Below are 23106 nucleotides of genomic sequence, written 5' to 3' on the forward strand. Positions count from 1 at the left end.
AGAAGCCGTCAAGTGTATTTAAGCAGGGAGGTGACCTGAGCAAATTTGCACATTAGACGAATCACTCACTACAGGTCAATTCCTTCCCTCTCCCCTGCCAACTCTCTGAATTCTCTAAATTTCTTTTTATTGGAGCTCATTGCTCCATCTAGTCTTGGAGCTGAAGGAGAAGGAATGTGCGCTTTCTGTTGGAAGTCCTGGTGTTCTCATAAGCCCTTAAGCTTGCTTTAAAGGGGGATCCATGTCCATACACATCAGTGCCCCCTACTCCACCCTTTCTCTCAATGAAATAACTCTACAATGAATTTTTCTTGAATCACATAATACATTTCCTTCTGAACTGGAAATGCCTTAATTAGGTTGCCTAACCTTCAACAATGAGTACAACGAGTTACCCTTATACATTTTGAGGAAGTGCTCCACCAAATTTAATGTACCTATCGCAAGTTTGTTTTCTGGAAAAGCTGTTATTGATGCTACTTGCACAAACCCATCACTGGTATACTAATTTCTCAACATTTCTGTGGCCTCTGCCTCTGGGATGACAGGACATGCACTTCCCCTCCTTGCTTGAAGGAACCATTGCGACAGCCTTCTCTTCTTGGCCTATGTCAGAATTAGAGGTGGGGCGGATTTAGAGCCTGGGGAAACCACATCTGTAGTTCTGTGAATGGATCTGTTCCTCTCAGTGGCCTTCCCTGCTTTCTGGGCCAGTAAGGTCCTTGGTTTTCGAAAACTGTTAAGTGGATTTTTACTAACAAACATAGTAACTAGAAAAGTTGGAACATATGATTTGCCTGTAGTCTTTCTCTCTGGAATTCGTGTGCAATACAGACCTATGCTTTTTAAACTTCTCCTTTCCAATTGCCATGTTGTTCTCTTCTGTCATCTGTCTTTCCCGGGATTCTTTTCTCAGAGGACTGAAGGGCCAATTTCTTGTTTCCATGCTCTCTTCCCTGTGGTGAACAGACTCTAAGATGGCCCCCATAATCCCACCTGTGGTCCTCATGCCCTTGTGAAATCCTGTCTTCTTGAGTGTGGGCAGGTCCTGTGATTTGCTTCTAATGGAATACAGCAAAGGTGATGGGATATTGTTTCCATGGTTACATTACATAGGACTATAGTGTCTCTCTTTCCAGGAGACTCTCCCCCTTACTGGGTTTGATGAAGCAAGGAGCCAAGAGTGGCCTCTGGCTGACAGCCAGCAAGAACCTGAAGCCCTCTGGCCAATAGGTCATAAAGAACTAAATTTTATCAACAATTACATGAACTCGAAAGCAGATCCTTTTCCAGTTGAGCCTTGAGATGAGATCATAGCCCTGGCTGACACACTGACAACAGCTTTCAGATGAGACCCTGAAGCGGAGAGCCCTGTAAAGCTGTACCCAGACTCCTAACCCACAGACAATCTGAGACAATGTGTATTGTTTTAAGCTGCTAAATTGGTGGTAGTATTGTCACACAGCAATAAATAATACATTCCCTTTCTGAGTTCTGGTCATAGCCTCTATCTAGTCAGACAGGCATCCTCAGCTTCTCTGGCCTCCCTTAGATCCACAAGGCCTTCTCTTAGGGCACACTTCACTCACTCACACTATGGAAATTCATGTCCATAGTTACCAGGTTGCAGAGGAACTCTCAGCTTTACACCTCTTCTGGCCACAGGCTCCCCATACTGAAGATACTGGCCTGAATACCTGACTACTGCTACCAGAGCTGGCAAAAGGTGGCTGTTGAACTGTCTGCTTAGTATCACGTATCTGTACTAATTCCTCCCGAGGCAGCCCTCCTAACATCACTGGGCATCCCAGACATTCAGGCCCTCTGGCCCTCCCTCCCTAGAGGGATCCTTGGCTCCTGGTCCACAGTGGGCAGCAATCTGGCCCTCAGGTCACTGTCTTAGGCTGGAAACTACTCAAAGACTTTGCTCTGCAATTGGAGAGTGGTGCCAATTCAATCTCCACAGGAGTCGGTTTCCCTTAAGTTTGCTTTCTTTTCTTAAAACAAGCTTCTATTACACAGTAACACATGAATACATTCTCCTAGTTAAAAAAGAAAAATGTCCTTAGCCTATCTCTAGGGTCTCCTTTTACTTCCATTCTGGAGCCTGGGCCTTTCTCTGATTTGCCTGAAGTAAGCCTTGATATCATTTGGTTTGTCCTTGCAGAACTTTTTCTATGCATTCACATACATAAATCTATCTGCAGAAAATGCTTACTGCATGATTTCCCTTTTTAAAACATAAGAGATGTCATACTGAACATACTAATCTGCAACCTAATGTAAAAAATTCAGCAATGTGTCTTGGGGATCATTCCATGTTAGTTCATACAGTTGAATCTCAAATTGTCTCATGGTATTCCTTGTATTGATAGGCATTTACATAATTTCCACTTATTTGTTATTACTAATACCAGGTCAACACAAGGTTGACATAAGGGAAGCCATATTGTAGAAATCATATTGTAACTTTGAATGACCTCTAACTAACTAACCCTGCTGGATCTGCCCCCTCCAGGAGATCTGTCTACCTACTCTGTACATTTCATGACCCCTGCTTGTGTATATACCTCCTAGCTGCGATGACAGTAACTTTGTCCTTTTGAGTTCCTTACGAAGGTGATGCTGCCTGGACAGTGTCTATGCTGATGGCCATCATCAATGACAACTGAAAGACCTGGTGTGTCCACTCCCAGTCTGTAACACTAGAGGGTCAACATTCCTAACCATCTCTCCTATAACCCACTAGCCTATATAACTGCTTCAAGATTCTGTGTCTTCCTTAAGATGGTTCTTTAGGACACGAGTCCCCCATTTTGATTTGCCAGCTCACTGCTTAACCAAATGTCTTTTCTCTGCCACCATCTTGCCTCTTGATGAGTGGCTTTCATCTTGTGGTGAGCAGATCGTGCCCTTTGTGTGGTAACATTACCAACAATACCACAATCTTGGTATATACCTTAGGTATATGGGTGAGTTATTAATAGGATGGAATTATTAGGTCACAGGATATGATCTGACTTTCAGAAGAGACTGACAAACTATCCTCCAAAGTAGCTATACCACTTTACAAGTTCACCCGTAGGAAATGCACATCACCTTCCTAAGCCTTGCCGACACTTTATAAACTTACTTTTTGTTCATCCGATAGGTGGAATAATGGTCTCTCATGGTGTAATTTGCAGTTCTTTGGATTATAAACATCTTTTTAACATTCTTTTTTGGCCATCAATATTTCTGTTTCTGTAAATTATTCATTCATGGTTTTTTGGTCAATTTTTTAAAAGTGAGTTGTGTTAGTCATTTATTGTAGTTCTTTACATAGTCTTTACACCAGGCCTTTGTTTTTATCCCATCTGTCATTTAATTTTGCTTATTTGTGCCTTATCACAGATAACTTTTAGAATTTGGTACTGTTCAATTTGCAATTTTTATGTCTTATTTAGAGAATCTTTTCCTACCCTATGATCAAAAACATTTTTACATTTTCATTAATACTTTTACAGCTTGCTACTTAACATTGGGCCTTACCTTCCAGATGAATTAATTTTAGTGAATGGTATGAGGAAGGGTTCTATTATTTTTAATTGGTAATTGTTCAATGCTATTTGTTGGTTAGCCCGCCAGTGTGAAATACGATCTTCATCACACTAAAGTACCACATACAAGGGTCCGTTTCTGAACTCCAGTTCTGTGAAGTCCCCAGTACCACACAGTTTTACTTGATATGTTCACCAGGTGTTTATAGGGGCTCTAGTCCCATTTAATACACCTGTTCTCTACAACTGTGCGAGCTCACCTTTATTTCTAGTACTCACTCAACAAGGCTTCTGCAAGAACCCCTAGCCATTGAACACAGCTGGGGGTGGCGGATGTCAATGTTGCAGTGATTGAACTCAGATCTTGGTAATTCTCCACATACCCTACTGTTTCTCCTCCAGCCCCTACACCCAAAAGAAATCCAGCTAGACACCAGCAGCCTAAGTGCTATTTATTGAAAAGAGAAGACGGAGTACAGGGCCCTTAGGGACGGGATGGAACAAAACAAGCAGAGCAAGTCTGCCTCATGCTCAACATATTCTCTTGTTGCCCCAATGGGCCATCTTGTTGTTGATGGGCGTCTTGAAGAAGCGGTCAGACTGCATGTAGGCAGCTATTTTCTCCAACGCCTGAAGGGAAAGCATACCAAATCTTACAAAGACTCTCACTCAGTCCAACAGACCCACTCCAAAACAGTGACATTCACATGCTGCCTGCTCCCGCTCCCCACTTTTTGTAGACAGGGCCTTCATGGTGTAGAACCCAGGCCTTTCCCAAGACTTAAAGGTTTAGAGGTATCCGACCATTGATCCCTTTAGGCAAAATCTAGTGTTGGGCAAGAATCTACCACAATGGGGTCCCCTGGGGCTCAGGGGAGCCGGTGAGTGTTTTTGTAAGGCAAAGGTGCAGGGAGCATCACCTCAAAACGGCACATGAAAGCCTTCAGATTTGGAAATTCATCCAGGCACCTGGGCTCAAACATACGGTTCTGATCTAAGACATCATAGGTGAGGAAATCCACAAAGGTGAGCTAGACAGACAATAAGATAGTCAGGTGTGGGGAGTTCATTAACATCTGCAGAGATAGAAAAGTATCCTGTTCCTTTCCTTCCTTCCTACCTTTTCCCCTGCAAACCATGAGAATTTCCCCAGGAACAAGGAGAATTGTTTCAGTTGTCCAGGTAGCTGTTCCAAGTACTGAGGCTTCAGTTTTTCCTGGGAGAGAGGGAAAAAGAGAGAGAGTGAGAATAGCTGTCATCCTTATAGCTAATCAGGGCACCAGCCAGTGACAGAGACTTAGTGGCCCCTTCCCCAGGTGCCTTCCTCTCACTACCTTCAGGGAGCGATGGCAGGATGGAAAGGAGGGGTTTGGCAAGGAAGAGGGGTCAACACCAGAGTTATGTGACAAACAAACCCCCAGAAAAGAAGAGTTCTATTTCCTATTCTGACAGACTGGGTTGGTGAGAAGGTAGCAGGAGCAGAATGGAGCAGAATTAACCCTTGGTTCCTAAATGCCCCTTTTTGTTGATGCCTGCCTGCTAAGGAAACTCACAAGGTCAGCGCTGTAGCAGAGTTTTGTCAGTTGCATGCGGAAATCCATAATTTGGTTCTCCATGATGTCCACTCGAATCTTTTCTTCTTCAGTCTCGCCACCTGTAGGCCAAATGACAAGAAAGCACTCTTGGCATTATCCACTCCCAGGTGAGCAACCAGCCGGATCTCCCTCACCAGCCCCACCCCACTCACACATATTGTGCTTGCGAGCGATGTAGCGCAAGATGGCATTGCTCTGGGTGATCTTATTCTTCCCATCCATCAGGTAGGGCAGCTAGAAGGAAAAGGACAGGTCAAACGAACCACCTGACTCTCTCTCCTGAGGAAAACGAGACTTACAGGGAAGCAAACAGTAGAGAAAAGATGCTGAGTCAGGAGAAAGAAGAAAATAAGTAGAAGGTAGGAATTAGGTCCCCACCTGATTCTAGACAGGGGTTCTTAACCTGTGTGTATGTGCATGCCATGGATCCTTTCTGAGAATAAGGTGTTTAAATGCAGAAAGCAAATTACATACATTTACACAATTTATAAAACATTAAAAAATTATAAGAGTAATATGTGCCTATTAACGCATTTACTAAACTGTAATAACTATAATTTCAAAGTATGATGACTGTAAATAATATTTACAATATCTACAACACACGTAATATAATATGAAAACACTCAACTTCTACTAGTAACAAAGTCACAGACATGGCTAATAACTAACGTCACTTATTGCCTATATTCACAATAGAAGGAACTGTTAACTTTCAGTTAGTGGTTAGTGGAAACGAAAATGTAATTTTTTTCTCCAACCAAGTTCAAGTTCCAAATTCAAGTCCTGAATTCTATCTATTCCATCCAGGTTAAGAGCACCTATTCTAGCTCCTTCTAGACCCCAGAAGAAAGAAGCAAGGATAGACTTGAAGGCCTTCCCTTCTGCCCACTCTTCTCCTTAAGCCACCTACGTTAGGAAAGGCCAGGTCTAACTTGAATTTCGCATCCAGCCATTGGCTTCTATCATAGTCAGGAGCTGTAAGAGAGAGAAGGAAGTGGAACCCAACCTCCTTAATGCGAGGAGAAGGGAACGATCTAATGAAATAACCTAGTTCCAATATCTCACACTTCCGGACCCCAAAAGCTCAACCATCTACTCTCTGGGGCCTATTTGGTGAACGGTTAACACGGGGTTGGGCTATGGCAGGGGGAGAATCTCCAGCTCCAGATAAAGGATGCCTCTCTGCCCACACAGGACACAGCAGAGAGCCTCCAGGTGACCGGGGCAGAAGTCCCCCCGACTCTGGCGTGATGCCACCCTCAGGCCACAAGAAGGGACAGTCGGAAGGCCTGCCCGGTTTAGTGCGCCGGCGCACCGGGACGCAGAGCCGCATTACCTTCCCCGCACGTGTACTGTTTCTCCTCATAGGATGTATCCGTGTACTCCAGGAGCATGCGGATGGCGTGCGCCAGCTGGGAGAGAAAGGCCCAGGTCAGCGCCTGCGCAGCTTCCGCCGGCCCCCAACCCCCGTCCGCCAACGTCCCCCAGGCCGGGGCCGCAGAGACGGTGCATCCTGCCGGGCGCTCGTTAAGCGTCCCCCGAGACCGGCCCGCCGTCCTCAACCCTTTCCGCGGGGCCGCAGATCCCAGAGGCAGGGGCGGGGTCGGCCTCCGCGGCCGGGGAGCACCGCCGGCGCGACGCGGCGAAGGAGGCGTGGCTCCCGGGTAGAGCCCCTTCTCTGGACGACCGCGGACCGAGCCCCCGGCGGCTCCGCGTCCGTCTCCCTGACCGAGCGGCGCAGTCGTTGAGACGGCACTCACCCCGCGAATATCCCAATAACCCAGAACCATAGACGACTCGCACGACATGCTCACACCAACACCACACCTTCGAAGAACAGAGGGAGACCGCGAACCGGTTGGCTTTATACCCGACGTAGGTAGGCGGGGCCAACGTGAGCGCCCTGGCCCCGCCCCCACCCTCTGCGCACCTCGCATCGCGCGTACGGAGGTCCACGCGCCGGCGCGACTTCTAAAGTCCCTGGAGTTCGGGGCGGCAAGACCCCGTGGCGAGTCGGGGGCAGGAGTGTGGCCTGCGTGCTGCGGGGCAGGAATTGGGCTCTGCGCCCGTTAGTAGTGCCAGTCAGGGCGGAAGGAGCGCCAACCGTCCGGGCAGTGGGGCGCTGGTTACCCCGGGAGAGTAGGATTCTTGCTGTAAAGTTATCGAGCGGGGTGGGGCTCGGGAGGAGGTGGACGAGCCCCGAGGGTCTGACCCAGCCTCTGGCCATCACGGGATCGCCAGCTGTGATGTGCGCTTTACGGGCAGGTGGGGAGTCCAGAGCTGTTCCGACGGGTTCTGGCCCGGGGCCTCCGCAGCATGGCTGTTTCGGATGCTGAGCCTCTACCGCCCCTTGCCTGGGTGTCGGAAATCACATTTCCCCATTAATCCGGCTGAAGCAAGGTTGGGACTTTTTAAAAGGACATTTCAGTAAAAAAACGGAAGGGAAAAAGTGCAAACGTGTAGGGTATGAATTTATAATGCCTTACTTTCTCTTCCCAAGCTGACAAAGGGCCAGTCACAAGTTAATGAGGTATAAAACTAACATTTATTGAACACCTATGATGTGCTAGGTAATAGTCTAGGTATTTCATGTATGTTAGCTAATTTATTCCCACTTAAGTTTCACGTTGAGGCCAGGAACTCGAGAGAAGGACATAGGCAATCTGAAAATAGGGTAATCTGAGGTTCAGACAATGTTAGGGTCATGGACAAATTCAGCTAAGAGAGACTTAAGGGAACAACTTAAGAACTCTCAAGGGGCCTTTGACTAAATCAGTAAAAGTACAACCTCTGTTATGTTGGAAAGGGAGTCCATAACAGTTATGAGATTAAAGAAGGATGTGTATACTAAATATTAGAAGCCAAGGACAGTCCAAACTCTTCACTTAACCTTTGAGAAAATAGGGACCCAAAGAATCAAATGACTTACCAGAGTTCACACAGCCAATGGCTAGACATCTGACTTCCAGTCCAAAGTTCCCTATGCTGTGTTGCTATAGAGACAGGCTAGGGAGAGAGCTCAAGGTTGGCTCACCCAACAGGAGGGGATAAAAGTTGTATTAAAAGAGGAAGTTGAAATTAGAGCCTGGAGCCCCTGACATGCTTGTTAGCGCTTCTCTGGATATTCAGCTAGTGTCGCTGATTGAAACCTACCGCTCTCAGCCCTGGTACTCTGCTGTGAAGTGTTGTGCCCTCAGTCATGTTGGGTGCCTTGGAATATACTGGGAGAAATGTACTCGGAATGATGAAGATGGTGAGCATTTAGAGTTTGTTTAGAAAGAAAGCAAGGAGAGCTTGGGACATAATTCTCAAATTCTGACTCTCAGCTCCAGGTTGTAGTGGGAATTCCCATTCACGTTCCAACAGTCTGGCCCAGTGATGGATGCAGGGCTGCTGCTGTCTCATGCCCAGTGTCCCAGCTCTTCCTGCCTTCCTGCCTTTGTCCCTCATCAGGCCCAGAAGCATCTGGAAGGGAGGCACATGACAAATTTGAAGATGCCTTTATTCTGGAGGAGAGCAACTAAACAGTCCTGGCAAATCTATGCATAAGTGCTCCAGGCTTAGAAAAGATACAATAAATAGGTGGTGACTGGGGTTGGCTTTCAACACAGCAAGAATGGCACCATTTGTCTCCACCTCTGGGCTTGCTCATCCTCTTTGCTGTGTGAGCTGGGGTGTGGGGTTTGCTGCAAACTGGGGACATGAAAGAGGAATTCTTGGGGCTCTGAAGATGGATCCGCCGTCTTGTTTGTGAGAGGGCCTTGGTCTTGGAGGTGTCTGCGTTGGTGCTTAAGGGCCCATCTGAGGAAAGAAAAGGATTGAGATGAGGCTGGTGCCAGGCGAGGCCCCCCCACAGCTCATGTCAACAATCAGTTGGAGCCTCAAGGCATGCCAGAGCACATGAAGTCAAGACCCTGGAAGGATAACCTGTGCCAGCAACTGCCACCTCACCTCCACCCCAGGGCTGGGCCTGCTGGGTTGTCCAGGGAACATCCCATATTTCCAGTAGGGGTCAGGACCCCAGAGTGTCCTTACCCCCAGCATCCTTCTGACGGCCTCCAGCCGTGCCAGGACCCGTGGGGCCTCCTGTGGACACAGCATCTGTAGCTCCCCGGGTCTTATGTGAAGCAGCTGGCTCCCTGTCAGGGGCCCAAGTGTCTTCACCGTGCTGGGAACAAAAGCAGCAGAAGCCATCAGTATTGGGGCAGAAGGTCTTGGACCTAAGTATTTGGGTAGAGAAGGGGCTATTTGGGCTTGGAGGCCGGGGTTCCAGGAGGATTCATGGAACAGGGTATCTGGAGGTGAAGGAGTAAGATATGCATATTGGCTTAAACCAATCTCAGAACTCCTGTGTTTGAAGGGAGAAGGGCCTGGAAGAGAATCTTGTGGTGGAGGGGGGTGGCTGGCAGCCGAGGTTCTTCCTGAGTTCCCTCTGCTCCTGCTGTCTTCCCTGTGGCAGGACTCCTCATTTAGTGCTCTAACGGAGGCAGGGGCATGCCTCCTCTTCTGCTGTCTGATGCAGCAGTGGCAGTGCTGCAATAGGGCAGCACCTGTGGGTCTGTCTGGTCCCGTGTAGGTTAGGTTGTATGTTCTGGGTCTCTGGATTTCCTTGGTTATTATCTGAGTCCTTTACAAAGGTTCTCCTAACACACCCATGGGCCTAGGAACTCACGCGGTGGAGAAGTTCTCTGCTTGCAGCCAGGCCGTGACCTCCTCAGGCCTTGAGCTAAGTCGAAGCATTGGAGCCTAGAATCAGGGGGACTGGGGTCAGAGCCACCCACAGCCCCCATCATTTGCGTCCCTTCTCTGGGCTCCCATCAAATCACTTATCTCACTCCGTGGTTTGTTTGTCTGGCAAGGACAAGGCTTGTTCTCCCCTCTGGCCCCATGATAAACTTGGCACACAGTAAACATGCAATAATACTGATTAAATCAAACCAGGACTATTTCCTCCACTTGCTACTGAGTCCTCCCTGCCCCCACCTCCGACTCAGGCCTAATAGCTTCTGGATAGTCTAGGCTGGGTAGTACCCGAGGGGGTAACTGGCTCTGGCTCCCAGGGGTCCCCGACTGCAGGGGCTCCAGGATGTTGCTGGGAATGTAGCCACTCTGTCCTGTCTCATTCTTCACCAGCCACCACCGCTTGCTCTGGTCCAGAACCTGCCGAGAGTTACTACCTCAGTCATCAGAGCCTCTGTCCAGCCAGCCTTCCCCCCACATCACAGAGCTTTCTCCCTCCTGGCCCTTCCCCGCTTTCCTTCTCCCTCTCTAATCCACCCACCCCAGCAGCCCCATACCCGGACCACCCACCCCACGCTGCCTGTTGCTCCCACCAGCCATCATCTCCTTTTCTAGGTTCAAGTCCATGCCTCACCTCCAGCACCTCTCCCTGGACCACAGTCAGTTCCTGTGGGTTCCTTGCTTCGAACTCATATAGGACTTGCATTTGCAGGGCAGGCTTGGCAGGTCTGGGGCTGGAGGGCCTGAAGTTGGGGTCCCCAGGCTGAGGGCCATAGTTGTATGTCTCCTCTTGAGCGAAGTGTGAGGTACTCCCTAACCTAGGGCTTCCCCCCAGAGACAGAGTCAGGACGGCTGGAGAATGGGACTTCAGAGATTGAGCCCCTGACCCAGTCCCAGAGCCCCAGATATAGTCCGCCTGGAGTCTGGTGGTGACTTTTGGGTTCCCACAGAGTTTAATGGCAGGTCAGTGTTAGGTGGGGCTTGGGGTGGAGGTTTCTGCAGGCAAGAGGGGCCTGAAATGTTGTTGATTTCTGATTCCTCCAGCCGTGGAATTGTCTATATCTGAGTTTTCCCCTTAGCACTTTATACCTGAGCTCTGGGAAATCAGAGGCATGTGTGGGTAGTTTTGTGAAAATGGATTAGCGCCTAGGAGGGTAAAAAGCGGCTTTTTTACCCAAGGTAGGGGAGGGATGTGCTCACAGATGTACATGTCTGCCTGGAAAGAGCCCAGAGGGTCTCTGAGATGTAGAATGCACAGATCCACAGGGTCAGCCCCTCCGTCCCTGCCCAGGGTCATCCCATCCTAAGCCCAGAGCATACCGGAGGGAAGGAGAGTCCTGGTATCCTGAGGGTGCCTGCAGGGTGGAGCAGAGTAAGCCAGAGCAGGGAGTCAGCTGGCATGGTGCTAGGGAGCTGGGGTACCAGGCCACAGACCCACTCGCACACAGCGCCCTCATGTCCCCTCCCCTGCCTGCCCACCACACAGATATAGGTACCCACCATCACTTGGTTGTCATGTGGCCATGGTTTTGACTGAGAGGACAGAAACCAGGGCTTTGAGTAGGGCACTGTGCTAAGCTGTCCTTACCTGGTTGGAGGGTTTTGGAGGCTGCCAACCATCGTAGAATGTAGGTTGGTAGGGTGGGGGCTCATTGCCTGTCCAGTCGGCCCTGGAGAAAGAACAAAGCTGAGTCCACTATGTGCCAGGCTGTGGGATGTGGTGAGGGTGGAGATGAAGGGCCTAGCCTCGGGGATCTTCTAGGTAATGGAGGACATGGCCCATGTGCACAGATGAAAGGCCCCAGAACCCCACAAAGGGTCAAACAGTTAAGAGTGAGCAAATCCCACCGTGCAGATGTCTGTGGGCCAGCCTCACCTCTGCCCATGATGCGCAGCTCTGTCAATTCTGTAGGAACATGCTGGGTATTTCATCACACTGATTAGGTGTTTGAATTAAAGTGGCAAAACCACAGAGTGTGAGGGCTGGAAGGGCCCCCGGAGTCTTGTGCAGTCTTTTTCTAACCTAATTTTAGTTTCCCTGCAGCAGACCTGGTTCTTTCTAGCTGATTAGTGTGTGGAACGCCACCTTGTGATCACAGGAGAGCTGCTCTGGTTGACTGTTGGCGGGGGCGCTGGTACGTGCCTCCCTCTCACCCACTGCACAGGACCCAAGATGGGTGGTGCTGTTTGTGGCTTCCAAGCTTGTTCTGCTTGAAATATCCTCTGCTTCCCTGCCTGGGGAATGCCCACTTGCCTCCTGGAGGAAGTTCCCTCCCTGCCACATCGGAGCAGAGGGGACTATCTCCTCTTCTTCCGCTGAACTTGGGACACCCTCGATTATTGCTCGCCTCACACTGTGTTGTGCATGATTCTCACATGTGTGTGTTTCTTACTATATCGATCTCCTTCAGAGCTGTGTTGTAAGCACAGTGGATGGTACATAGGAGGCAGCTAATAAATATTTATTCAATGGGAACAAATGAATTATTCTCTCCTCTGGATCTTTCTAATTGGTTTCTTTTCTTTGCCTTAAAAACATGCTCAAGTCTTCCCTCAGCTCTGTTATTACTCCTTCTAAGCTGTCATTCTGTTACCTTCTCTTTACCAAGTTTTTTGAGAATGTGTCTACATGCCCTGCCTACATTTTATTTATTTATTTTTTATTGAGGTCACATTGGTTTATAACGTTATATAAATTTCAGGTATACATCATTATATTTTGACTTTTGTGTAGACTACATCGTGTTCACCACTGAAAGTCTAGTTTCCATCAATCACCATATATAGGTGGCCCCTTTACCCCTTTCACCCTCTCCCATGCCCGTTCCCCCCGGTAACCACCAATCTGTTCTTTGTATCTGTGTGTTTATCTTCTACATATAAGTGAAATCATGCAGTATTTGTCTTCGTCCATCAGACTTATTTCGCTCAGCATGATACCCTCAAAGTCCACCCATGTTGTCGCAAATGGCCCTGTCTAGATTTTCTTACCTCTGGTTCTTTCGTTACTCCTCGCAACCCGCTTTTTACCTCTGCCGTTACTTTATGGAAACTAGTTCTTCTAAAGTCCTGATAATCTCCTGATTGCCAGATACAATGGCCTTATATGGTCTATATCTTTTTGGATTATCACAGCATTTAATAATATCTCTAACTTTGGGTCAGTTTGCCTAAAATCAAGTCACCTAAATATAATTTGCCTGAAATTGAACTCTTTTGAGGGTTTTAACATCTCTTTAGTTAGTCTCTTTTCTGTATTTTTGTCTTTCAATTCATTCACTAACAAATTTTTGGTTAAGAAATTAGAAAACATAGGACAGATCTGACTTAATTTTCCCTTTTTGTTTTTAAAGATTGGCACCTGAGCTAACAACTGTTGCCAATCTTCCCTTCTTTTTGCTTTTTCTCCCCAAATACCCCCAGTACATAGTTGTATATTTTAGTTGTGGGTCTTTGTAGTTGTGGCATGTGGGACGCTGCCTCAGCGTGGCCTGATGAGTGGTACCATGTCTGCGCCCAGGATTTGAACCGGTGAAACCCTGGGCTACCAAAGTGGAGCATGCAAACTTAACCACTCAGCCATGGGGCTGGCCCCTGACTTAATTTTCTATTTGAAATAATAAAGAGAGACAAAAAGTAGAATAGAGATTCCCACGGGCTGTGGAGAGGTGGGAATGGGTACAGAGTTTTGTTTAATTAATTGTTGAATGGGTTTCAACTTTCAAACATTCATTTCTGTTTGGAAAGATGAAAAAGTTCTGGCAATGGATGGTGGTGATGGTTATACAATATTGTTAATGTACAATGCCATTAAATTATACACTTAAAAATGGTTAAAATGGTAAATTTTGTCTTATGTATATTCTTATGTATAATCTGCAAAGAAATAGGTTACCTTGAATTATAATTCATGTCTTTAGATGGATTAGACAAAAAATCTTTCAGTGAGGCTGAACTGTAAAGAATCGCTCATTAGGCAAAAGACCCACTAGAACAACTGGCTTATTTCCCGGTTGATGTCTCTGTCTTTCTAAAACCCTCTTCTCTCCTGGTTGTCATGCCTCTGCTTTTTTGTTTCTCCTTTTAACTTTCTGAAATTTCTCTCTGCCTCCTTAACCCTTTCTCCTTTCTCCACCTACATGCGGAAGTTTCCCACGGCCCTTCTCTCATGGAAAAGAGCAGACTGTGCTGTTAAAGTGAGTTCTGGGCCTCCCCCACAGAGCGCTTTCCTTTAGGCTCCAGCTACCACTTCTGTGCTGACTGCCCTCAAACCCATACGGCCTCTCACGTGAGGGCCCGGCCATCTTGTGTCTGTGGAATGTTCCACTGACACCTCAGCTCAGCACATCCAAGCTGGTTTCATCCCCACCCCCACGGCTCTCATCGGTTTGGCTTTGTTGTCCAGCTGCCGGTCTCACGGTTCGACCACCATGGAATATCTCTTTCCCTCTTATCTCCTTGGTCCATTGGTTGCCAAGTCTTACTGATACTACATTTGCAGCATCTCTTACATCAGTAGTTCTTAAATTCCGGGCTGGATTGAGACAAAGTTTTCACTTTGTCCTTGACAAAAATGAGAAAATATTGTAATGGAAGGTTGCCAGCTCTCCTTTCTTGGGAAGAATTGTTCTTTTTTCTGAGATAATGCTTTTCCTTTGGTGGTGGGTGATGATAAGTGGTGGTTTTGTAAAGAAATTGTTTGTTTAGTCTAATACAAAGTTAGAGAATTCCATTAGCGTCCCCCAATTTTTTTGAGACATTTCTGGTTTGTGACAACGTAGAGCCTGGCCACCTCCAATGTCCTGCCTTATGCCCCCATACCCCTTACCATGATTCGGTTCACCGCTTGTCTTCACTCACCGGCTGGTAGTCCAGGCCACACCCAGTCCCTTCCAGAGGTCATTCTCAGGTGAGCTCAGACAGGACTGCAGCAGGTCGATGGCTTTAGGGGTGAGGAGGGGTGAGATCACTTGCGCTGCTAGGCCAGGCTGAGGGCACTGGGCCAGGATCTAGGGGAGGGATGGAAGGTGTCAGGAATTCGAGGCTCCCACGGGACCAAATGCGAGTGGGAAAGGGCCCGGAGTCCCCGACTTCCCACTTTTGCAATGCCACGTTGCCGCAGGCCCGCTGCTCCTTCCCATCTGCCTTAGAGCCCTGGTATCCTTGACTCCGACCCTAGGCCCTCTAGTCTGCTGACCAGTGCTGTGCACAGCAGGGTGGGGCCTCGGGTTCAAGGACGAGGGTGTGTAGGGGTGAGCAAATGGCAGAGCCCACAACCTCCCTCTGCTCCCTGCCTTCCACCCTGTCCCTCTTCACCACCCTGTCCTCCCCCAACTCACGAAGTCCAGAGTTTGGAAGAGGATGTGTATGAACTCAGGGGCACTTGTCTCCTGCAGTCTGATAGCCAGCTTCCCCTGGGGACGCAGGGTGATGCATGTCACCACCCATCATCCCGCCCCACCTTCACCAGAGCCTCAGGGTCCCAGGCTTGTTTGGGAGCCTGGCACTCTCCAAAAGTCATACGGGGGTAGGTGGAGGTTCTGGGGAAGAAGCTGGAGAAGGAAAAGGCTTGTGATGTTGAGACCAAAGAGGAGGTGGTTTCCGGTGCCGGGGGGGCGGGGGTAGGGGTAGCGGGAAAGGAAGAGGGGAGAGGGCTGGGGAACTTGTAGGGAATCACACACCAGGAGGTTGAAGCTGTACTTGATCTTCTGGAAGCAATCGATGTACTGTGCTTGTGTCATCCCTATGGGAGAAGGGGAGAAGGTGGTGGGTCACGGATCATCCCAAGACCCTGCCCCTGCAACTCCTCCCCCCGGCCCTCAGCACTCACCCCCCTGATCCTTTTTCTTTTTCTTCCCCAGTCTCTTCTTCTTCTTACCACTGATCTTTGCCTGGGCCTCCTTCAGCTTTTCTACGAACAGCTCGATATCCCTTAGCACGTGGCTCAGCACCTCCTGGACCCCAAACAACTGTGGCCTTGAGTGGGCAGTTAGGCCCACCCTGGAACTCCCGACTCTGCCCCTGCCCCTGCCCACCACGAGCCGAGCCTCAGGCCCAGTCCAGGGGCTGCCCAACCCTCCCTGTCCCTCCTCAGTCCAGGGCCAGCCTTGGCCATTCTGGCACTTGGCCTCTAGGGGGCATGGGGAGGTTGGTGTCCTCCCTTCAGCCAGGCCCAGAAAACCTCAGCAAACCCAAGACAACCTGTAGTTACCTCATCCCTCTCCAGGTCCTCGGGGGATGGGGGTCGCATGGGAGGAGGCAGAGCGAAGGTACTTGGTTCGCGGGCACTGGAGTGGCGTGTCAGGGGCCTTGGGGACTGTGGTATGCCTGCAGTATAAGGGGACCATGGCCCAGAGCCTCTTTGAACTTTGATCTAAACCTTCTCCTCTCACTTGCCCCCACACCCCACACTTACTGTACTCTGGGGTCATCCAGTGGGGCTGTTCTGGAGGGGGCCCCCGCTCCAGTGGGGGTACCTGCTCCTTAGGGAGTGGCCTTTCCAGAGGAGGCCCCCTCCATTTGTCCTGGCTTGAGCGAAGGGCTCCAAATCGAGGTCTGCTGAGCACATGGTGGGGACACAGCTTTAACAGGGTTCTTGGGACAGAGGCCCTGCCCACACTTCTGCCCCAGGACCCAGGGGCACTGCCACCTCTCTCCAGGAGCCTCTGCTCCCTGGTCTCTGCCCCCTCCCTGTTACCCTCCCGCTCCCTGGTCTCCATCTAGTCCCTCCCGTGTCTCCACCCTGCCTCAGCTGCCTGCCCTAGCGCCCTCTCAGTCCCATGTCAGTCTCTGGGGACAGTCTCCAGTGTTCCCTGGGCCTAGCTCCAGACCCTTCCCAGTGCCCATCTGCACCCTAGTCCCAGCCTGGCCCCTCCCCAGTTCCAGACCCAGGTTGGTTGGGCCACAGACACCTGGGCTCCCCCAGCTATGGTTTGAGCCCACTCAGGCCTGAGCTCTGAGGTCCTGCAGCTGGGCTGGGGCTGAGGCTACCTACCTTTGCTCTAGTTCCTCATCCAGGGCCTTCTGCAGGCTCGTCCTCAGCTGCTCTGCCTGGAGGAAGCAGCGGTCAGACAGTGTGTGTGTGTGTGTGTGTGTGTGTGCAAGTGCGTGTACGTGTGTGTGTGACAGCTGTTGGACCCTGCACCTACTCTCTCCCCAACCCCACCCACGGCCTCTTACCCCCACTTCCTGACACTGGAAGAGCAGAGTGCTGGTGCCTGGCAGGCCTGACTCCTGCACGGTGATGGACAGGACAGAGTTGTAGGAGCAGGTGTTGAGTGCCACGTCCATGGCCTGGATGCTGTCCAGGTGATAAGAGTCCAGTTCCTCCTGGGCCAGGCAGAGACATCGACTATGAGGGCCACTGAGAGCCAGGGTGGCTCCTAGGAGCTCCTGACCTGAGTTGACTTAGCACTCCTAGTGGCCTGGGATGGGGTGTTATCTCCCCTGATCCCTAGCCTGTCCCTGGTCTCTTTCTGGGCTCAGGTATATATTATATATGGAGCGGTGGAGTTCAAGAGCCAATGCTTTCTTTTCCACAGCCTAGGTTAGCTATGACCCATTGCAGGGTATGGTGGGACGGCTGACCTTGGTCTCGATGTCCAGCAGCTGGAGCCAGCCATCTTTGACCTGCAGGAACAAGTCCTGGCTCCACACCCGGCCCTGAGCATCCATCTCTTGCAGCTTCTGCAGAGCATCCTTGGGCTCCCGGACTCTCTGAGCCCCCAGCTTACAAGTCATCAGGTGCTGAGGGGAGAGGAGGAGACCAGGACTGGGAGAAGGTTTGGAGAGGGGGAGCACAGGTGGTGGTGAGTGGGGATGGGTGGTGGGGGTAAGTCAGCAGAGGAGGAAGATGTGTCCTTGGCCTCCATGTAGGGGAGGTCCTAGGCAATCCCCTTGGAGTAGCCTTCAAGGGCCAATGTGAGGGCTGGAAGCAGTTGGTTGGGCTCGATAGAGCCTTTGAATCTTGATCTGACGGGCTGCACGAGGGGGTTTAGGACTTTGAAGGAAGGACAGTCATGGCCTTTGACATTCCAGGCCAGGTGAGGGAGCTGCATAGTGGTAGCTGTGGGCTCCAACCACCCAACAAATAAAGCCTGCACTCCTCTGGGTGGGATGTCGGACCCTCAAATTCTGTCCCTGGCTTCCTTTGCCCACTTTGGGAACCCACGATCCCAACCTGGTCCTTCTCACTGACCTAGCACTCCTGTCTCCATGCCTTTGCTCATGCTCTTCCCTGTACCCAGAATGCCTTTCCCACCTCTGCTAGTCCATCACCTCCTAGGCTCTCAGGAAGAAGATCAAGCCCCATCTTCTCCCTGACTCTAGCCCAGAGAGGTCCACAGTGATATCGGTTTCCGCTCAGGCCCTTACCCACCACCAGTCTGATCATTTCGGCAGGTTTTTGCTGTAATTCTCCCTCCTGCAAGAGACCCCTCCCTTCTCCCATCCAAACGCACCTTCTCAAGTGAGCACCTGGCCCCTGCCTCCTCTGCAGGCCCTTGCTAGGGGATGCCATCTGCTTCCTGCCCCTTGATCCCACCACCTTGTGTCTGCATGGCTCCCAGCTCCTCTTCAGGTGTTCACACTGCTCACACGTTCAGCGGACCTTGACATCATGAGCAAACTCCCTGGCATCCTGGACATGCCTCCTCTTGCTCTCGCCTGCTGGGCCTAAGTGAAGCCACTTCCCAACCCCACCCTGCTGTGAAGCCTAGACCCCCTGGTCTCAACCCAGCTCGCTGGCGGAGCCCTAGCTCTGCTGCCCTCTGGAGACTCCAGACCCCAGTGTCCCTCCATGTTTCCTCTCCAGGAGGGCCCTATATCTGCTGCTGCCCGGGGACAGTTTCCACCCAGGTGCTTCGGCCTGAGCAGGGCACCCGCCCACCCCCACTCTTCTAGCGTGTACTTTCACTGTGGTGTGGATCGCCCTTCAGGCAACTGGATCTTGCAGTGCCAGTGTCGTCCTCCTAGGCAGGGCCGGAGACTCATTCCAGCCTCCAAGCAGCTCACGCCCATCCTGGGAGCTCAAGGCCAGACACCTCCCATCTCTGATAGTGTCCCTTTCAAGTCCTCACAGGGATTGGTGACCTCACACATTCCTTCCTCTGGCCATGCCAGATCCTGGGCAAAGAGCAGTTCCCTAGAGACCAGTATGGCAAGGCGGGGGGGAGGGTTGGGAGATGGGATGGGGTGGTTACAGATGCTTCCTGACCCTCCCTCCACTATTTGTTCCTGCCTGGGGACAGGACATCCACCGGCTCAACCTCCAGCCCAGCCTCCCTAGCCAACACCCAGCTGCCCCATCTTCCTCCTCTGCACTTAGCAGATGCTCAGGCTTGTTGGACCCGAGCCACTGAATCGGGCTGCGTTGGGCCGCTGCTTCCGTGGCAGGGAATTGTCTGAGATGTCTGTTTTTTGGCAGGGCTGTAGGCACGTGGGAAAACTTAGGTTGAATCAGGAAACTGGGGCCCCAGGGTTACACACCTCCACCCTGTGCTGCAGGAGGGTGGGCTCTGAGGCGAGGTTCTGGGAGTACTCCTTCCGCTGCACTGCAGGGGGACAAAGCGAAGAGGTGAGACATATGCAACTACAGGGGGTGGTCAGCGTGGGGAGAGAGAGACTGGAGGGCAGGGGGTTCAGGGAGCTCAGCAGGAGGGAAGGGGAGAGGGGACTGGAGAGAGAGCTTACGGTAAATGGCTCTGCTGCTGGGCCGGGACATGTTGACGCGGCTGAGATGACTCTCTAGAACCCGAAGTGAACCAAAGAGACAGCCATCAAAGGTGGGGAGAGGAACACGAGGGCGGAGAGGGCAGGAGAGCCGCTGTTGCAGCTCTTACCTGACCCGGGCCTGAGGCTTGGACCAGGCTGTGATCTGGAGCACGTGGGACCAGACCCAAAGCCCCCCATTCCAGGGGCCTTTCTGGAGCCATCTCCAGCCCTGTGCTCCACTGAGGAGCCCTCCATCCTGGCTGGGCCTGGGAGGCCCCAAGGCAGCCTCCAGCTTCCCATTATTTGGTCAATAAAGTGCATTCCGATGGTCCCAGGAAAGCTGTGTGGCCAGGTACCTGGGACCAGGTCCCGCCCTGAGCTTGAGTGTGAAAGATGCCAGATGGATGGGCTACACCCAGCTCTTGGAGGGATGCTGTTAGGTTCAGCAGCCTTCCCTGCCAAAGTAGCCTCTTGTCCAAACCTGTTTCCATTCTGCCACGGAAAGGAGGCCAATATTGGCTCCAAAAGTGGGGACCCGCTCAGGAGAGGTGTGTGTGCGTGTGCACATGCATGTGTGTACGCACGTTTATGATGGGGCTCTGTAGGATTTGTCAGTGATCTGCACTTCCCTGAATGTCTGGCCAAGTCTCCTGTCTCTTTGTCTTTCCATACTCTGAACCCTCTGCCCAGAGCCCCTCCTCACCCAACACTTTACGTTCCAGCTCAAGTATCACCTCTTCAGTGAAGCCCTCCTTGACCACCACACCCTACCCTGCCCAGAGTGGCCTCCTAATGCCATGCAGAACCTTGTGCGTTCCTCCCTAAGGACAGCCCCCTGGTTAGTGCTGTGAGCCTGGTGCAAGCCCCTCCTTTAATTTTCACTACCCTCGCTCATTCTTCCTTGGCTGTCTGTGCTGAGCGCTGTTCCATGGACGTTACCTTCTCATTTAATCCTGGAAACAACTTCGCCAGGTGGATACTGTTATTAGCCCATTTACCAGGTGAGGATGCTGAGGCTCAAAGAGGGACCTCGCCCGAGGTCACAAGTAAGTATTTAATGGAGACCGAACCTGCCCAGTCTGGCTGCCAACTCCATGCTTTAACTGTTTACATATGTTATATGTATATAACACTGTCACTGGGCTGTGACCTCCTGAGGACAGACCTGCCACCCCATCTCCCCAGCGCCTTCTCGGCACAGAGGGGTCTAGAATATGTTGAAATGGGATGGAGGTCAATGTGGTGCGTATGTGTGTGCAGGGCCAGGGCGGGAGCTAACTGAACTTGTGGATCAAGGGTATGTGTTATTTGAATGAGGTGTGTCTATATCATGAATAGGATGTCAGTTTTGTGGGCATCCATGCCTCTATGTGGTGCACCTGAGTTGTACAGAAACCCTGGAATACCCTGGGCAAAGTATAAGACAGTGGCCCACACCCATTTATTAGCAGTGTTATGAAAATAACAGAGGATCTCATAAGATGACTCAGTGATGGGGAGGTCAGTTGCTAGTAAACAACTAAGGGATTGTGGAGGACGTGGCTGGTGCTCTATTTGCCTTGTTTGAGGGACCCCTTTCCTCTCCAAGGGTAAGGGTGCTAGAAACCTGCTCCCTGTCTCCCCAGCTCCCCCCAGGCTACAGCACTTCCTGCTTCTAGACACGGAAGAGAAAGGAGAGAAAGTGAGCTCGGCTGTGGTCAGCCCTGCTCCTAAAGTCCCCCAGGCCAGGATGGTCCCTGTGGGTCCCCGTGGGCAAGTCGAGGCAGGGAGGGGGCTGGGTTTGGCCTGCCTTCCCCCTGGGGCAGGGGCAGTTTCCCCCATTTATCCCCTGAATTTAGTGGCTTGAAGCAGGGAAGGGGTGTCTGCATCCCGACCCTCGGAGAAGCAGCCCAGATGCTTCTGGACCCTGGCTCCCCGGTCCTGCTTCCCGGCCAGCGCCTCAGTCCCAGGCCTTCTTGAGGTTGCTCCTCCTGGCTGCATCTGGGAATGGGCTGGAGACCCTGGCCTGGGAAGCCACTGAGTTGCCCCCACAGCCCTGGGGTCCCCTGCGGTTGGGCTGGGCCCTAATCTTCCTGAGGATCAGGCCCTTACCTGGTTCCAGCGAGGCCGGCTGGCTGGTGCCCCCGAGGGGCGGGTGTTTGAGCTGGTGGTCCGGTGCTGGTGGTGGGAGGCCAGTAGCTTCTCTGCTAGCGGCCACAGGCAGAGCCCCTGTGATCAGGCGGGCCCTGGGCGAGCAGGCAGGCCTTATGGAGATGACGCCACAAGGCGGCCACACCTGTGCTCTTTGGACTTTGGTGCGTGGGGAGGCCTCCTAGGCCGCAACTCGCCTGACACCAAAGCCTGGACCCATGGCAGTGCCTGTGCTGACAGGTGTCCCAAGCTTAGCCAGAGACACTGCCTCCCAGCTTCCTCCTCTGCTTTCCTCTGGCTTTAAGGTGTGGCTCCCTCGCCCCTCTGCCTTTGGGTATCTCCTTTGGGGTTCCAGGTCAGCATCAGGCTCTAGGGCTGGGACAGGGTGAGAGGGCACCCATAGCCCTGGAGAGTCTGGTTGCTCTGGTCAGGGGCCAGGTGGCTGGAGGTGGACCCCAGGCTTGGGGGAAGCTCTGGGCTGGCACGTGTGCCTGTGTGTGTGCGTGTGCTGCACATGTGGGTGCGTGATCGTTTGTGCCCATCTGGTGCCTGTGAGCAAGACATGGATCTGTGGGAGCAGATGGGGATGGGACTGGGACCCTCACAGGTGTTATGTGGAGGGCTGAGATTTCTTTCTGGCAGGGCCTGCCTCTTTATGTCCTTTCTTCTGTCCCTTCCCTCCCAGCAGGGAGCCCTCTCCCCCAATTCTTGCTCTTCCACTCTCTTCCACCCTGCCCCATGCCCCCAGACCTCTGGTGGATGCCTGGCTGACTTCTGCAAAGAGGGGGAAACTGAGGCCTGCCTCTTTCCCTACTCATGAACCTACCCAGTCCCTGTGCTTCATTTTATTTAACAACCTTCCTCGGTCCCAGGGTGGGCTGGGCTGCCTCCCCTCTGGAAGCTCACAGTCTAATGAGGGAGGGAAATGCCAGTGTGGTGGTGGATCTCGTGGGGCAGGGGGTTGGGGCCCCGGTGGGTGTTAGGATCTGTGATGGAGAGTCCTGTGGTCTGGGAGTGGAGCCTGCATCCTGCACCTCCATCTTTGGCTTTGCTGGGGCCATCCCAGGAGATCTTGGGATCTTGCTTGCCTGCCCCCATGCCAACCAACACTGCCCTGAATGGCAGGGAGTCCAGGGAGTTGCACCTGGCCAGGGGTCTTCCCCTCTGTAAGAGTCCATAGGGCAGCCAGCTTTAGGGGCCCAGGGATTGGGTGCCTGCTGGGCCAGCCCCTGGCCGTGGCTTTATGGGAGCCTGCCCTCCTGACCTGGCTGTTCTGTTCCCTGGGTCTCAGCCTGTTGGTCCTTCAGCTTCTTTCAAGACAGGATGGCCTGTCCTTAGTTGTCTCTCCCAGTCCCAGCCGTAGCTTCGTCAAGGCTATAGCCACATTC

At 51.7% G+C, this 23106-nt stretch overlaps 2 protein-coding genes across 4 annotated transcripts; both read right to left on the reverse strand.

The window, feature by feature from the left end:
* Positions 1–3976: 3976 nt before the first annotated feature.
* GSTM3 (glutathione S-transferase mu 3) lies at positions 3977–7162 on the reverse strand. The gene is made up of 8 exons (XM_014835252.3): positions 6898–7162; positions 6474–6549; positions 6048–6112; positions 5287–5368; positions 5093–5193; positions 4660–4755; positions 4460–4570; positions 3977–4169 (listed from the first exon to the last, which is right to left on the reverse strand). Exons 1-8 carry the CDS (start codon positions 7072–7074, stop codon positions 4071–4073), a joined length of 807 nt encoding a protein of 268 aa, XP_014690738.2. The 5' UTR covers positions 7075–7162; the 3' UTR covers positions 3977–4070.
* A 1458-nt stretch (positions 7163–8620) lies between these two features.
* EPS8L3 (EPS8 signaling adaptor L3) lies at positions 8621–21858 on the reverse strand. 3 transcript variants are annotated; one of them, XM_014835249.3, is made up of 19 exons: positions 21680–21858; positions 19568–19621; positions 19364–19428; positions 17465–17623; positions 17057–17206; positions 16872–16927; positions 16293–16435; positions 16089–16204; positions 15708–15831; positions 15559–15620; positions 15217–15291; positions 14738–14886; positions 11466–11547; positions 11198–11232; positions 10512–10701; positions 10169–10297; positions 9810–9883; positions 9173–9305; positions 8621–8938 (listed from the first exon to the last, which is right to left on the reverse strand). In XM_014835249.3, the coding sequence occupies exons 2-19, from the start codon at positions 19596–19598 to the stop codon at positions 8927–8929; spliced, it is 1785 nt and encodes a 594-aa protein (XP_014690735.3). In that variant the 5' UTR covers positions 19599–19621; positions 21680–21858; the 3' UTR covers positions 8621–8926. The 3 variants fall into 3 exon arrangements, with proteins under 3 accessions (XP_014690735.3, XP_070343104.1, XP_044605210.2); XM_070487003.1 differs by having other exon boundaries at positions 16293–16432; positions 21680–21849; XM_044749275.2 differs by lacking the exon at positions 19568–19621.
* Positions 21859–23106: the final 1248 nt, after the last annotated feature.

The sequence above is a fragment of the Equus asinus genome, chromosome 16 (assembly GCF_041296235.1).
Source record: "Equus asinus isolate D_3611 breed Donkey chromosome 16, EquAss-T2T_v2, whole genome shotgun sequence".
Taxonomy (NCBI): domain Eukaryota; kingdom Metazoa; phylum Chordata; class Mammalia; order Perissodactyla; family Equidae; genus Equus; species Equus asinus.